The sequence below is a fragment of the Prionailurus bengalensis genome, chromosome B3 (assembly GCF_016509475.1).
Source record: "Prionailurus bengalensis isolate Pbe53 chromosome B3, Fcat_Pben_1.1_paternal_pri, whole genome shotgun sequence".
Classification (NCBI taxonomy): Eukaryota; Metazoa; Chordata; class Mammalia; order Carnivora; family Felidae; genus Prionailurus; species Prionailurus bengalensis.
This window is the reverse complement of record NC_057355.1, coordinates 4,643,416-4,656,328: the sequence shown is the minus strand read 5'-3', so window position 1 is coordinate 4,656,328 and position 12,913 is coordinate 4,643,416. Positions and strand designations below refer to the sequence as shown.

At 52.5% G+C, this 12,913-nt stretch overlaps 1 protein-coding gene across 2 annotated transcripts in view; it reads left to right on the top strand.

Annotated features, from left to right (window-relative positions):
• PDE8A (phosphodiesterase 8A) overlaps nt 1-12,913 on the top strand; it is a 154,602-nt gene that overhangs the window by 110,686 nt on the left and 31,003 nt on the right. The window contains exons 10-12 of one of the 2 annotated variants that reach the window (XM_043554669.1): nt 1,074-1,125; nt 1,226-1,268; nt 8,590-8,667. In XM_043554669.1, coding sequence (XP_043410604.1) covers nt 1,074-1,125; nt 1,226-1,268; nt 8,590-8,667 — 173 coding nt within the window. The remainder of the gene's footprint in view (nt 1-1,073; nt 1,126-1,225; nt 1,269-8,589; nt 8,668-12,913) is intronic. The other variant, XM_043554670.1, reaches the window with a different exon arrangement.

Genomic DNA, 12,913 nt, shown 5'->3' with positions numbered 1-12,913 from the left:
CAGGACACCCCACGATGAAATATGCAACCATTAGAAATGACGATCGTAGAAAATTAAACAGGGAAAATGCTTAAGATGAATGCAAAAATGAAAATGCAAAATCAGACCCAGTGCGTGATTTCAATCCTGAAAATAGAAGAAGGAGAGAAAAGAGCAGGAAGAGACGCGGCGGTGGCGGTCCCAGCAGCTGCTGCTGTGCCTCGAGCCCAGCCCTCCCTGGGCAGGCTCCCAGTGCCCGGTAGACGTCAGTTGATTGCCTCCTAAGCACGCGCTGTGGCGTCGGCACTCCATTTTACAGATGAGGAAACTTGAGGCTGGAGAGGTGGGGTTTCTGGCCCAGGGTCTGGCCGCCGGTGCTCGGCGGAGCGGGGCCACCGCGGTGACCGCATGGCTCACGTGGTTGGTCACCAGGCTTGGCTGCCGGTTGGCGATGGCCTCAGGGAGGCGGGTCTGTGTGGGCTCTCTGTTCGATTCTTTGCCCTTTTATGTCCTTTCCAAAGTTTTTGCAATAATTATATAGGGATTTAATTATCCAGGGAAAAATGGAAGGCCCAGTAAATAAGTGAGGAGTCAAGTTTGCGACTTCCGGGATGAGCCCTGGGTGCTTTGTCTTAGTACCCGTCCCCGCCCCCCCCAGCTACATGTGGCCTTGGCCCTCAGCGTGGCCTGTGGCGCTGCCCTGAGTGACTGTGAGCACACTGTTTGTTAGAACCTGGGAAAGATCATTAATACAAAGGGCTGTGAAAATGAAAACATGCCAAGGAATTCAAGGCTTTCCGTTGGTTACCAGTCCATTTTTTAAAACATGGGGTGTTTTTATTCCGTGTTGTGATGATTTGGAAGAGCTGTGTTGTTTTTACTAGAGAGTCAACTTCTTGTCTACAGAGACACCAGAGGATGTGTGTAGACTCTGGGGTGCTTCTTGGTGGCCTTGGCCACAAACAATAGACGTGCTCTGCTCCAGGCATTTTGTGTATTGTGAAAGAGAGAGGCTCTTTCATGATGAAAATTAGCTACATATCCATCAGAACAGAGAGCCAGGAGAGAAATAATGCCTTGTTTTCTACTTGCAGAAAAATTAGACACTATGTGTCCATTATCAGAGTGTGCAACGGCAACAATAAGGTACGTAAGGGGAGCCCTGGGGCCCCCAGGTGTACCCCGCAAGACTTCCTGCTCCTACCGGTAGACCATCAGAACTAATGGTTTTTACGTTCATTTCTAGGCCGAGAAAAGAACTGAAAGTGTTCAGTCTGACCCTCACACAGGTATGCTGCTCCGCGTTCATTCTTGGGGGCCGTCAAGCTTTTGAAAAAAAGAGAAACAGACCCTTACTCTGGCGCCTCGTGCGCAGGAGGGACTGCTTTCCTAGCGCCATGGCGGTGTTTCTCTCCCTGGCTCCCCAGGCAGGGACCCGAGCGCCCGTGGGAGTTCTGACGGGTGTCGTGGGGTGGGGAGAGGACCCGCGTCCAACGCGTGAACTTCCGTGAAGATGTGTTGCGGGGAGAGAACTGGTCACCTCCGGTGCACGAACTTACGTGAAGAGGCGTTGAGTGAACTGTGCTTTCTTGGCCTCATCCGTGCTCTAGGAGGCAACCGTGTTGGGTGTCAGGCTGCAGCACTGAGCGGGGATGTCTTCATCGGACAGTAGTCCCCTCCAGCCTGTAGGGAGGTCGCTGGACCCCGTCAGACTTGGCTCACCCCGTATCTGTCCCCTGTCACGCCTCGGACCCCACCCGCTCAGGCCCACATCTGTTGGCGCAGACGTTTCCCCCTGGCCTGGAATTGTCTGTTTCCTCTCAGCGTGTGCCCTGGCCTCACCACGCCCACTGTCTACTCTGGCCACCCTGGGTGAAGCCACAGGCTCTCCAGCAAGCCCACCTGCGTGCTGGACCGCAGCCTGCTGTGCCGGGTGGTTGCCCAGCCAGTCCGTAGGAGCCTCCAGGGAGAAGACTCTGTCTTCCGTCCCACCAGCTGTTGCTGAGGTGCTTCCTGCAGTGCTAGGACAGACAGACAGACAGACATACCCAGAACATACATACAAACATTCATTCATTCATTCATTCGCTCATTCATTCTAGGTGTTTTTCTGAGTGTGTACTGTGCTCACAGCCCTGTGCTAGGTGCTTGAATTAGTGTATGTAACTGAACCCTTGCAGTGACCCAGGGGGTAGACACTTTGTGGATGAAGTTCCCTTTTTACAGGTAGGGAAACTGGAGGGCTAACTGATTTGCCCAAGGGTAACCCACGTAGGACGCGGTAGAGCTGGCCTGGAATCCGGCTGGCCAGCTCTGGAGGTCTCCAGCACAGACTCGGACAACTCTGCGGCCGCGCCGGGAGCGGTCAGGGCTTTCCCTGGAGAGGAAGAGAGACCAGCTGATGGCCAGGGGAACGGCAACGAGAAGGGAAAGGACCAGCGGTGCCTTGGTGGCCCAGAGGAGGAGGGGAGAGTTCCAGACAGGGAGACGTGGATTGAAGAAGGAGAGGGGTGTGGAAGGAAGAGCATTCCAGAACTATAGACAGTCGTAGAGGAGGGAAAGGTCAGAACATGTTCAAGGGAAAACAGGACTAAATTTTGACTGGTCAGTGTGGAAGGGCAGTTGGGATCACAAAGGGTCCCTGGATACCAGGTAGGAGATTCGGATTTTTGTCTGTAGGTAGTGGGGACTGAGGACTTTAAGCAGGGGAGTAGCGTGATGATTTCTGTTGAGTACCGGAGCCCTTGTTCCTGTGTTCTGCAAAGAGGTTGGGACAGATGTAACCTTGCTGGCCAGCGAAGCATTTACAAGTAACCCAGGTGTGGAACTGATGAGGCGGAGCCCAGGGGTCGTAAGGGTTACGGAGGACAAATGGCAGGGAAGGACCCGGGGAGAAGATTCCCGGAGACCCACCTGCACCGGGCTCAGAGGAGGAACAGGAAGCTGGGTGGGGGGTGTTACTGCGGCCAGGGGAGGGGAGAGGGAAGCGTTGGATCACAGTCAGAGCTGACCGTGCAGAGGTGAGGGAGGGGAGTACGGAGCCAGAGGTGGAGAGAGACCTCGGCTCTTACATCCAAGAACGCGCTTATGACCTGTAGACGTGCGGGGTCAGGAGGGTGGTGGGAGCAGAAGCCGGACTACAGGGCTGGAGGGGTCAGGATGGAGCCGGCGAACGCAGGCCCCCCAGGACATTGACCGTTATGCTGCAAGGTCACGGAGTGCCGTTACTTGGATATTTTTTTTTCTTTCGGAAGAGCCCTGTGAGGTAGGCCTGGCTGTCACCAACACCCCTTTATTACAGAGAGAGACACTAAGCTCGGAAGGGGTAAATGCGACCTCAGAGTTGGCGGCCAGGAAGCAGCAGGGCGGGGACTGGCAGGGGGACTCAGTGACCTGGTCCTAGGTGTCGGGCAAGGGCAGAGCCTCCCAGACTGCTCTTGTGCCGGGCCGTTCTGTCTCAGCACCTGATTGGTGCCCGCTTTGGAGTCTTCCCCATCTCACCCCGAGGAGCTGGCTCTCTGGTCTCCTCCCGCCCCCCAGCAGCGTAACCACTTTTATGTCCACAAGACTCTACCGACCACGGTCTTGCCCCGGGAAGGGAGGGAAGCGGTCAGGGGCCACGGACCAGGCAGGACCCTCGGTTACACACGGCACTGTCATTTCTGAAGCAGAAAAGGAGTTTAGTGGAAGGAAATAGGGTGGCTCACAGATTGGACAAAAAAGCTTAAGAATTAATCTGAGACAAACAGGAAGCTGGGTGACCGTCCCCACTGTCGAAGGCGTGCCCTAGGAGCAGTGTGCCGGGGACACCGAGGCTCTGCCGACGTCCTGGCACAATGTCGCCGTCACCATGGGCACAGTGGCTTCCTCACAGCCGTGCTTCACTGCCGCACCTGTGGTCTTTCATACCCGGCTGGAAGCACATGATACCGTGTGTCACCGAAGACACCACATGTGTCATCTGTCCAGTTTGTAAACCTTGAGTCGGTCTGGAGTCAGCTCTGAGCCAGCTTTCGGCACAGAAATGAACATGGAGTTCACTGGAGGGGGGAAGGAAGCAGTAATTTGAACAGACTCTACTCTGTAGTGCCACAGTGGGGGAGAACGGGCGTCACTTAGAGGGCGGGGTCAGCCCCAGGACAGGAAGAACATTCCTGCCGGGATGAGCAGTATGCATAAAGCCGACGAGACAGATGATGCCGGGTCAGGCCTGCTTGGATTTCCTCCTGCAAGCAGAGGGGGCAGGAGTCTCCCCTTAAAGAAGTAAATGAAAAGGGACCCCTTCCGGGAAAGACAGTCACGGTGATGGTACGGAGAAAAGACTCCAGGCAAAGAGTCACTTGGTATAATCGTAGGACTGGGGAGCAGCACCATGTGAGGGATGAAGGGAAGACACTTGAGAATGTCACCAAGATTTCTAGCTTGGCCACTGGATGGCACAGATGAAAACAGTAAGTGCGGGAGAAAGAGCAGGTTTGTGCAGGGCGAGGACAGCAAGTTTAGATTTGAACTTGGTCCATCTAGGGTGCCTGGAATGGTCCAGTGGAGATGTCTGGGGGCGTACGGAGAGGCCAGAGTCGTGGGCCTGGGCAGCGCCCCTGACGAGAGGAGGTGAGGTGGGAAGGAGAGGTGCTGAGGGTGGGGGCCCAACACCAGCAGACATGGGGGGCACGTGTAGGGAAGCAGGATGTGGAAGTCCTTCGTGCAACCAGAATTCAGCCATCGTGTGCCGGGCGGCGTGTGTCTTTGCTTATGAGAGGCCTGCACTCTGTTCCCTGGTGGGGGGCTGGGTAGCTCACAGGACAAGATGGGCGGGAAAGGCCTCACCAGGAACGGGCCATGTTCCAGGTCGGGCAGCGTATTTTACAGGTATTCTCCTGAGCTGTGGGGTTGGGGCCACCGGTATGGGCCTCGCAGAACCCTGCGAGGCCCTGGAGTGCTAGTCTGGGTCTGCAGGAAGCCGGCTTTCTCAGTTGGAGGAGGTAGCGACACCACGGAGGAGGAGGGCTGACAAGCAGCTCGTTGACCAGGCTCTTGGGAGGTCGGTGGTCCCGGGGCAGAGCAGGCAGTCCACAAATGCTCGAACTGTTGAGAATGCCGAGAAAGTTCTCTGAAAGTCTGCCGCGCTCCCAGCAGTGACCTGTAAGCAAGTCGTGCAAGACACCCAGTTCTCAGCTTCCCTGTAACCAAAATGGAGCTTACAGGGCGCCGGGGGGGGGCTCAGTCAGTCGAGCGTCCGACTTCAGCTCAGGCCACGACCTCGCGTTCGTGAGTTCGAGCCCCGTATCGGGCTCTGTGCTGACAGCTTGGAGCCTGGAGCCCGCTTCGGATTCTGTGTCTCCCTCTCTCTCTGCCCTTCCCCCACCCACTCTCAGTCTCTGTCTCTGTCTCTCTCTCTCTCAAAGATAAATAAACGTTAAATTTTTTTTTAATGGAGCTCATGCTGACAGCACAGCATTAATGTGGCAGTGGAGGCACATTTGTAGGTGCCGAACAGTTCCCGCTCTCACTGCTTCTCCGGGGTTCCCTGGATTTACCCAGCAAGGCAAGGAAATGCTGCTCGTTTTTCTCTACTAAAACTATGGGGCTGTGTGGGAGGATCACACTTTATGGAACAGGACACCGAGACCACAGAGCGGAGGTCACAGGTGGTGCGGGATGCGAGCCCCGGGCGGTCGAGGCCTGTGCAGCCTGCTGTCCGTTACCAGGCCGGGTGCCTCGGAGCTCTCCTGTTTGTGGTGAGGGCTCCGCGGGGTGAGGGCCTGGCTCGTGCTCCTTAGGGCTTGCAGTCTGCCTGAGACCCGAACCCCGCATTCACCCTCCGACAATCCCCGAGTCTGCTTCTGAGAGCCGACCAGCGGGAGCGGCATCCCAGCAGGTGCAGGCTGTTGGAGATGGGTCTCAAATGGGAGCCAGGAAGATCCAGTATTTACACGGCGATAAAGTGACTTCAAAACGTTCAGTACAAACGGAAGCCTGCGCCTCTGCCACTTTTGCCCCGACCCAGTCCTTGGTTACACGCGCTGCATTTTGCTTCGGGACAGCTACACTCTGGTCTGTAGGCAAGCGGCTTCCTCCTCCTGGAGATGGCCCCCTCCTCTTCTTGGCTGCATCTGCTAAACTTAACTCATCTGCTGTCTGCCTGCCTGTCTCCCGGAGGAGACCTGCCTTATCCGTCTTCATATCCCTAATGCCTGGCGTAGGGCCCAGTACACGGGAGGCGCCCAGAGAGTGTCTGTTGAGTGGCTCCAGGGGAGAAGAATGCAGGAGTGACCTTGTAAGTTCACAGCCATCATACCGGGTCTGTGTGTGGTGGGCGGGGGGCAGGGGGGAGGGCGATCCGACTTGAGGGAGTGAGCATCCAGAGAGGACACAGTGTCGTGTGGGAAGCGGGAGGGGCAGGCGTGCTGACAGCCACGTGGGGTCACGGCAGGTGAGGCGAGAGGCAGACTGTGGCAAGTGGCCTGTCCTTGGCTGCCAGCCAGTTACTTGCTCCCCGTGGCGCTGCAGGGTTTCAAGCAAGGGAGCCGTGGAAGCAGAGCGTTGTGTGAGGCGGTACTTTCGCCCACGCTCAGGGATTTGCAGGTGTCTGTTGAGGGTCTGTTAATGGCTGGGCAGTGCTGGTCCCCCAAGAAAAAGACAGGAAGGCTGTTCCTGCGCTCGTGTCCTCCAGAGCCGGTGAGGAAGGTAGACGTAAAGTAGGTGGTTACTGGCGATGTTGGGGGTGCAAGGAGGCATTAGAAGAACATTCACCGAGGTTATGGTACCTGAACCGCATGTTGGGAGAGTATCGAGAGTTAACCAGGTGAAGAAGGCAGCATGGGAGGGGTAGGTTCCCAAGTGGAGGTGAGCAGTCCGTGCCAAGGCGTAGAAGGTTGTGAGGTGAACTAGCACGTCACAAATAGGTGGTCGTGGCTGGAAGGAGGAGATCCAGCTATCCTAGACTCTGGGTGCCACACCGGGGAGTTTAAATCGTGTCCTAAAAATAGTGATGAACCATTGAATTGTCGTAATTGGGAGAGTGATCTGTTTTAGGAGGATCACCTGGCTGCCTACGGAGAATGGGATGAAGGGGACAAGGTTGGGGACTGTGGGACCAGTGTGGGAGGCTGTCATTCTGTCATAATCCAGAGGAGGATGGCACATGTCTAGCTAGGACAGGGACAGAGCAGGGGTAGATTGAAGAGGAATTTAGGAGATAAGATCTGTAGATTTAGCTGACCAGTTGAGGGAGAGGTACGGAGAAGTCACGTAGGACTTGTTTCAAACTTCAGTGGATATGGGGGAGACCATGAGTTGACTGGAAGTTCCTGAGGGGTGTCCAGCTAGAGGTGGCCAGTGGCCAGCTGAGATGGAAGTCTGGCTCTCAGGAGAGGCCTGGGATAGGGCAGCAGCACAGGAGTTAATTTCCGCTGTAGGAAGAAATGAGATCTCCCGAGGAGACGTGTTGTCTGAGATGAGCAGGGCTAAGGACAGCCTTGGGATCGAGGAAGGGAGCCATGACGGGGGGGTTGGGGGGGTTGCCGAGGAAGAGTGAGATTGGGAAGGAAGAGTAGGAGACAGAAGGAGAACCAGGAGGAGGTGAACGCGTGCAAAGTGTGAGTTTCCAGAAAGAGTGGTTAGCTGTGTCTGGGACCGCAGTCAAGCCAGGTAGGAATTGAACCGTGTCCTTCAGGTGTAGAAACAAGGAGGTCATCCGTGACTTGACAAATTCGCTGCCGGTGCCCGCGTGGAAGAGAACGAAGCAAAGAACAAGTGAAGGGGCTTCCTGATGGTGGGGAGGGGTGCCTGGGGCCTGCACGCAGATCCTGCGGCTGAGCAGGACTCCAGGTGAGGTGGCCAAGCGAAGGCCGAGAAGGCGCGGCGTGCAGGTCAGGGGGCCCGAGCGCCAGCTCCATGTTCCCGCACAGCAGGGCGGCTGCCGGTTTCCTCGTCTGTGAAATGGGGACAGGCCAGAGAGGCTCAGCACCACGTGTAGCACCTGCACAGAGGAGGGGACGGGAAGGAAGGTCACCTGTGCCTTGTCATTGATTGGCGTGGGAGGTCGAGGGAGAGAGGAGGCAGAGACAGCCCGGGAGAGCCGTGGGGTCGGGGAGGTCGACGAACTGTCATCTGAAATAGACCCCAAACCCATCAGCGCTCCCTGTGCTACCCTTGAAGAGAGGTACATTCTTTCCTGGGACATTTTAGAGCATGTTTTGTTTAAAAAACAAAAAAATTCCCTTTGAGGCATGGATGGGCAGGAATCAAAATTTTTTTTACCGTTTTACTCAATTATATATGCAGCAGTATGATAGGAAGACTTTCCCTGTGTTCATTTCTTCTAGTTTTGGCTTCATGTCCCAGGACTCTGTAACTACATAATCTGGAAGCTGTAGGGCAGTTGCTTATGACTATAACCAGATGGGACATTTTGAGGAAGTCACCCCCCCCCCCAAAACCTCATTGGTCAAAGCCTTCATCTCTGGGCATTCTGTTGATGTGGGGGGCTTCTTAAATGGTGTTCTAATTCCCACATTTTGTTGTTGAAAAATTTTAAATTGGTAACTTTCCTAATCTGTTGTCAAAATCCCTTTGAAGAGGTGATTTATAGTTTAATTGTTTCCACAGATAATCAGTCAGGCAAACACAAAGACAGAAGGAAAAGCTCGCTCGATGTCAGAGCTGTTGCCTCTCGAGCAAGTGAAGGTAGGTGCAAAGACGAGGGGAAGGGGCAGAGCAGGTGAACTCCTGACACTCGGTCCCCAGTCTCCTCTCCGGGTCCCTGTCCACCTGCAGTGCGGGACAGGGGAGGGGACGCTCTACAGCCCGGGTCCGTGTCCCCTCCCCCGACTCCTGCCGGTGGGCTCCGTTCTCAGCCTTTTCGTGGATACATTTTACTATCTATTCTATCGTTGATTTTCTAAACTGTGAACAGTGGAAGATGTCTGTTGATCTCCGTTACTGTATGGGTGGTGCACAGCGCATCTAGAAATTCTTAACATAGTCCGTCGTGGGTTGCCATGGAAACTTCCCTTTGGTGGAGAGGTGAGCTGCATTTGGGGATGCAAAAGACCCTTATTAAGCAAATAGTACGTTTTAATTGGAATGTAATTTTTTAAGATTACATAGCTATGTGGCCCGAATGATTTAGTCGTTTTTAAAATGTAATGAAAATGGTTAATACAGTGTGGAGGCACGTGTTACTGCTGGCTGGGTACTTTCCTGGACCCAGAGATGAAAAGGGAAGCGTGTGGAGTTGATTGTCACTAGATAAAAAGCCACAGCTTTCCAGGGCAATAGCAACTCAGATTAGACAAGAGAGCCAGTGTCCTCAGGTTGGTTGCGAGGCTCCGAAAAGACAAATGTGTCCCGCACTGGAAAGACTGAGCAGGCCCCGCCCTGCTACACGGGCGAGAAACGGGCTTTGGCCTCAGAATCACCTTGATTCGGGTCCCAGCTTCGTGTACTGTCCGCGCAACCTTGTGGGTAGACCCGCGTGCCTCCGTTTCCTCACCGTGACCGGGGGGGCAGGTGTGCTGTCCCCAGAGGGTTGCGTGAGGGGTGAGGGTGCGTGGTGCCCTGCAGGGGTGGCAGGAGCTGCCACCACCGTCTTCGCTGCGGCCTCCACTCGAGCAGCCCCGTGGTCCTCCCAAGTCCTCGGGCAGAGCGGGCAGGGGCAAAGTCACACCCCCCCCCCACCCCGCACAGCAGTCTCCGCTCCTCCCCTCTTGCTTCTGTCCGTCCTTAGGCTGACTCAGTCCCTCTCTGTATTTTTAAGAGTTAAACATTTTTCTTGTAACGTTTCTGGTTTTTCATTGCCACTCTTTTTTAACTTAGTTATAATTTACATGCAGTGGAATTCAGATGTCGAATGTTCAGTTCCGTGAGTTTCAGCAGTTCAACATGCGTGCAACTGCCCCCCCAAAGCAGATACAGAAAACGCGCGCGCGCACACCTTTTATGGCACAGAGGCCGCCACTGATTCTGGGACCGTAAATTAAGTGGGCCTCTTGTGCTTCACAGAGATCGTACAGCACGTGCTGCTTGAGTCTGGCTTCTATCGCTTGTTTTAGGTTTTTGAGATCCATCCATGTTGATAGGCGAGTCCGTACTTCATTGTCTTTATTGCTCGGCAGTCCTCTGTCGCAGGGACGTGCCACCCTTATCCGTTCTTTTATTCAGAGGCATCTGTGTTCATCTTTCCACTTCGGGGCTGTTAAGAATAAGGCTGCAGGGGCTCCTGGGTGGCTCAGTCAGTTAAGCGTCCGGCTCTTGATCTCAGGGTTGTGAGTTCGAGCCCCAAATTGAGTCATGCGTTGGGCTCTGTGCTGGGCATGGAGCCTACTTAAAATAATAGGACGGCTGCGTGAATGTTTTTACCCAAGTCTTTCTGGGGGTGGGCACGTGTTCCTGTCCTGCCTAGAAGTGGAATTTCTGGGCCTTTGGGCAGCTGCAGAGGTCTCTCTGGTGTGAGCTGTATCAGGTCACCCCCTATCGCTGAGGTGTGGGTGTTCTGGTTGCTCTGCAGCCTTCCAGAAGTGGTTAGCTCAGCATTTTAAATTTCGGCAATTCTGGTGGGTACGGTTTTAATTTTAATTTTCCTGATGACTAATGAGGTTGAGTACCCCCTTCATACGCTTACTAACCATTTGGAAATCCTCTTTTGTGAAGTGCTGTTCAGATATTTTGCCAATTTTTATAATTGAGTTTCTCTTGTTGGCTTATAGGAATTCTTTATATATTTTATTTTTTCATGTTTACTTATTTGAGAAAGAGCGAGAGCGGGGAAGGGGCAGAGAGAGGGAGAGACAGAATCCCAAGCCAGCCCCACACTCAGCATGGAGCCCAACACAGGACTTGATCTCACAACCGTGAGATCGTGACCTGTGCCAAAATCAAGAGTTGGATGCTTGGGCCCCCCTGGATGGCTCAGTCAGTTAAGCATCCGACCCCTGATTTTGGCTCAGGTCATGATCTTACGGCTCGTGGGATCGAGGGTCATGTCAGGCTCTGAGCTGATGATGTGAAGCCTGCATGGCTTCTCTCTCCCTCCCTCTCACTCTCAAAATAGACATTTAAAAAAAAAAAAAAAAAGAGTTGAACACTTGACTGACAGCCCCCCAGGCACCCTGGAATTCTTTATTTATTTTAGATATGGGTCCTCTTTTGGATATGGGCATCACAAATACATTTTTTTAGTCTGTGGTTTGCCTTTTCACTCTCTTAATGGTCTTTAATGAATAGAAGTTCTTAATTTTAATAAAGCTCATTCTATCAGTGTTTTCTATCACAGCTGGTGCTTTTTTGTATCCTGTTCAGGAAATCTTTCCCTCTCCCGAGGTTATGAAGATATTCTCTTACGTTCTCTCGTAGAAGTTTTCTTGTTTTATCTTTCACCTTAGGTCTGTGATCCATTTCAAATTGGTCTCACTGGTGAAGGTAGGGCTCAAGGATGAATTTTCTCCCTACATGGAAACCCAGTTGGCCCATCACCATATTGAGAAAAAAAAAAAAAAACATCTTTGCAGCAGTGCTATTGTTGTAAATTAGGGGACTGTAAGTATACGGTCATTTTCTGGACTCTTGGGTCTCACTGTTCTCTTAGTCTGTTCTTGCACCAATACCACCATCGAGTGCTACAGCCTCTACAGTTCTTGATATCGGGTAGTTAGTTTCAAGTTGTTCCTCTTCAAGGCTGTCTTGGATGTTCCAAGTCCTTTGCATTTCCGTATAAGATTTAGAATCAGCTTGTTACTTTACACACACACGGCCTCCTGGGGTCTTGTCTAAGAATGTCTTGAATCTACAGATGAATTCAGGGAAAAGGGAAAGCTCGGTGGTACGATATGCTCTGTGTCTCTAGGTTGTTTTTACTTCCTCTCAGTTCTGCGTTTTCAGTGTATAAATCCTACACATCTTTCCTTACGTATATTCCTACATATTGGTGTTTTTGGATGCTTTCCTAATGATGTTTATTTCAATTTCTAATTGTCTGTTGCCAGTTTCTGGAAATAAAATTGACTTTTGTGTACTGACCTTGTACCCAGTAACCTTGATAAACTTATTCATTGGCTCTAAGAGTAGTGTTTGTAGATTCCTTTGGGTTTGAGCACACACAGGACAGTCTTTGTGACCTTTATTTCTTCTTCTTGCCTTTTTTCATTGTGCTATTTTTTTTTAAATATGAAATTTATTGTCAAATTGGTTTCCATACAACACCTAGTGCTCATCCCAACAGGTGCCCTCCTCGATACCCATCCCCCACCCTCCCCTCCCTCCCACCCTCCGTCAACCCTCAGTTTATTCTCAGTCTTTAAGAGTTTCTTATGGGGGCGCCTGGGTGGCGCAGTCGGTTAGGCATCCGACTTCAGCCAGGTCACGATCTCGCCGTCTGTGAGTTCGAGCCCCGCGTCAGGCTCTGGGCTGATGGCTCGGAGCCTGGAGCCTGTTTCCGATTCTGTGTCTCCCTCTCTCTCTGCCCCTCCCCCGTTCATGCTCTGTCTCTCTCTGTCCCAAAAATAAAAATAAAAAACATTGAAAAAAAAAAAATTAAAAAAAAAAAAGAGTTTCTTATGGTTTGGCTCCCTCCTTAACTTTTTTTTTTCCTTCCCCTCCCCCATGGTCTTCTGTTAAGTTTCTCAGGATCCACATAAGAGTGAAAACATACGATATCTTTCCTTCTCTGTCTGACTTATTTCACTTAGCATCACACTCTCCATTCCATCCACGTTGCTACAAAAGGCCATATTTCATTCTTTCTCATTGCCACGTAGTATTCCATTGTGTATATAAACCACAATTTCTGTATCCATTCGTCAGTTGATGGACATTTAGGCTCTTTCCATAATTTGGCTATTGTTGAAAGTGCTGCTAGAAACATTGGGGTACAAGTGCCTCTATGTATCAGCACTCCTGTATCCCTTGGGTAAATTCCTAGCAGTGCTATTGCTGG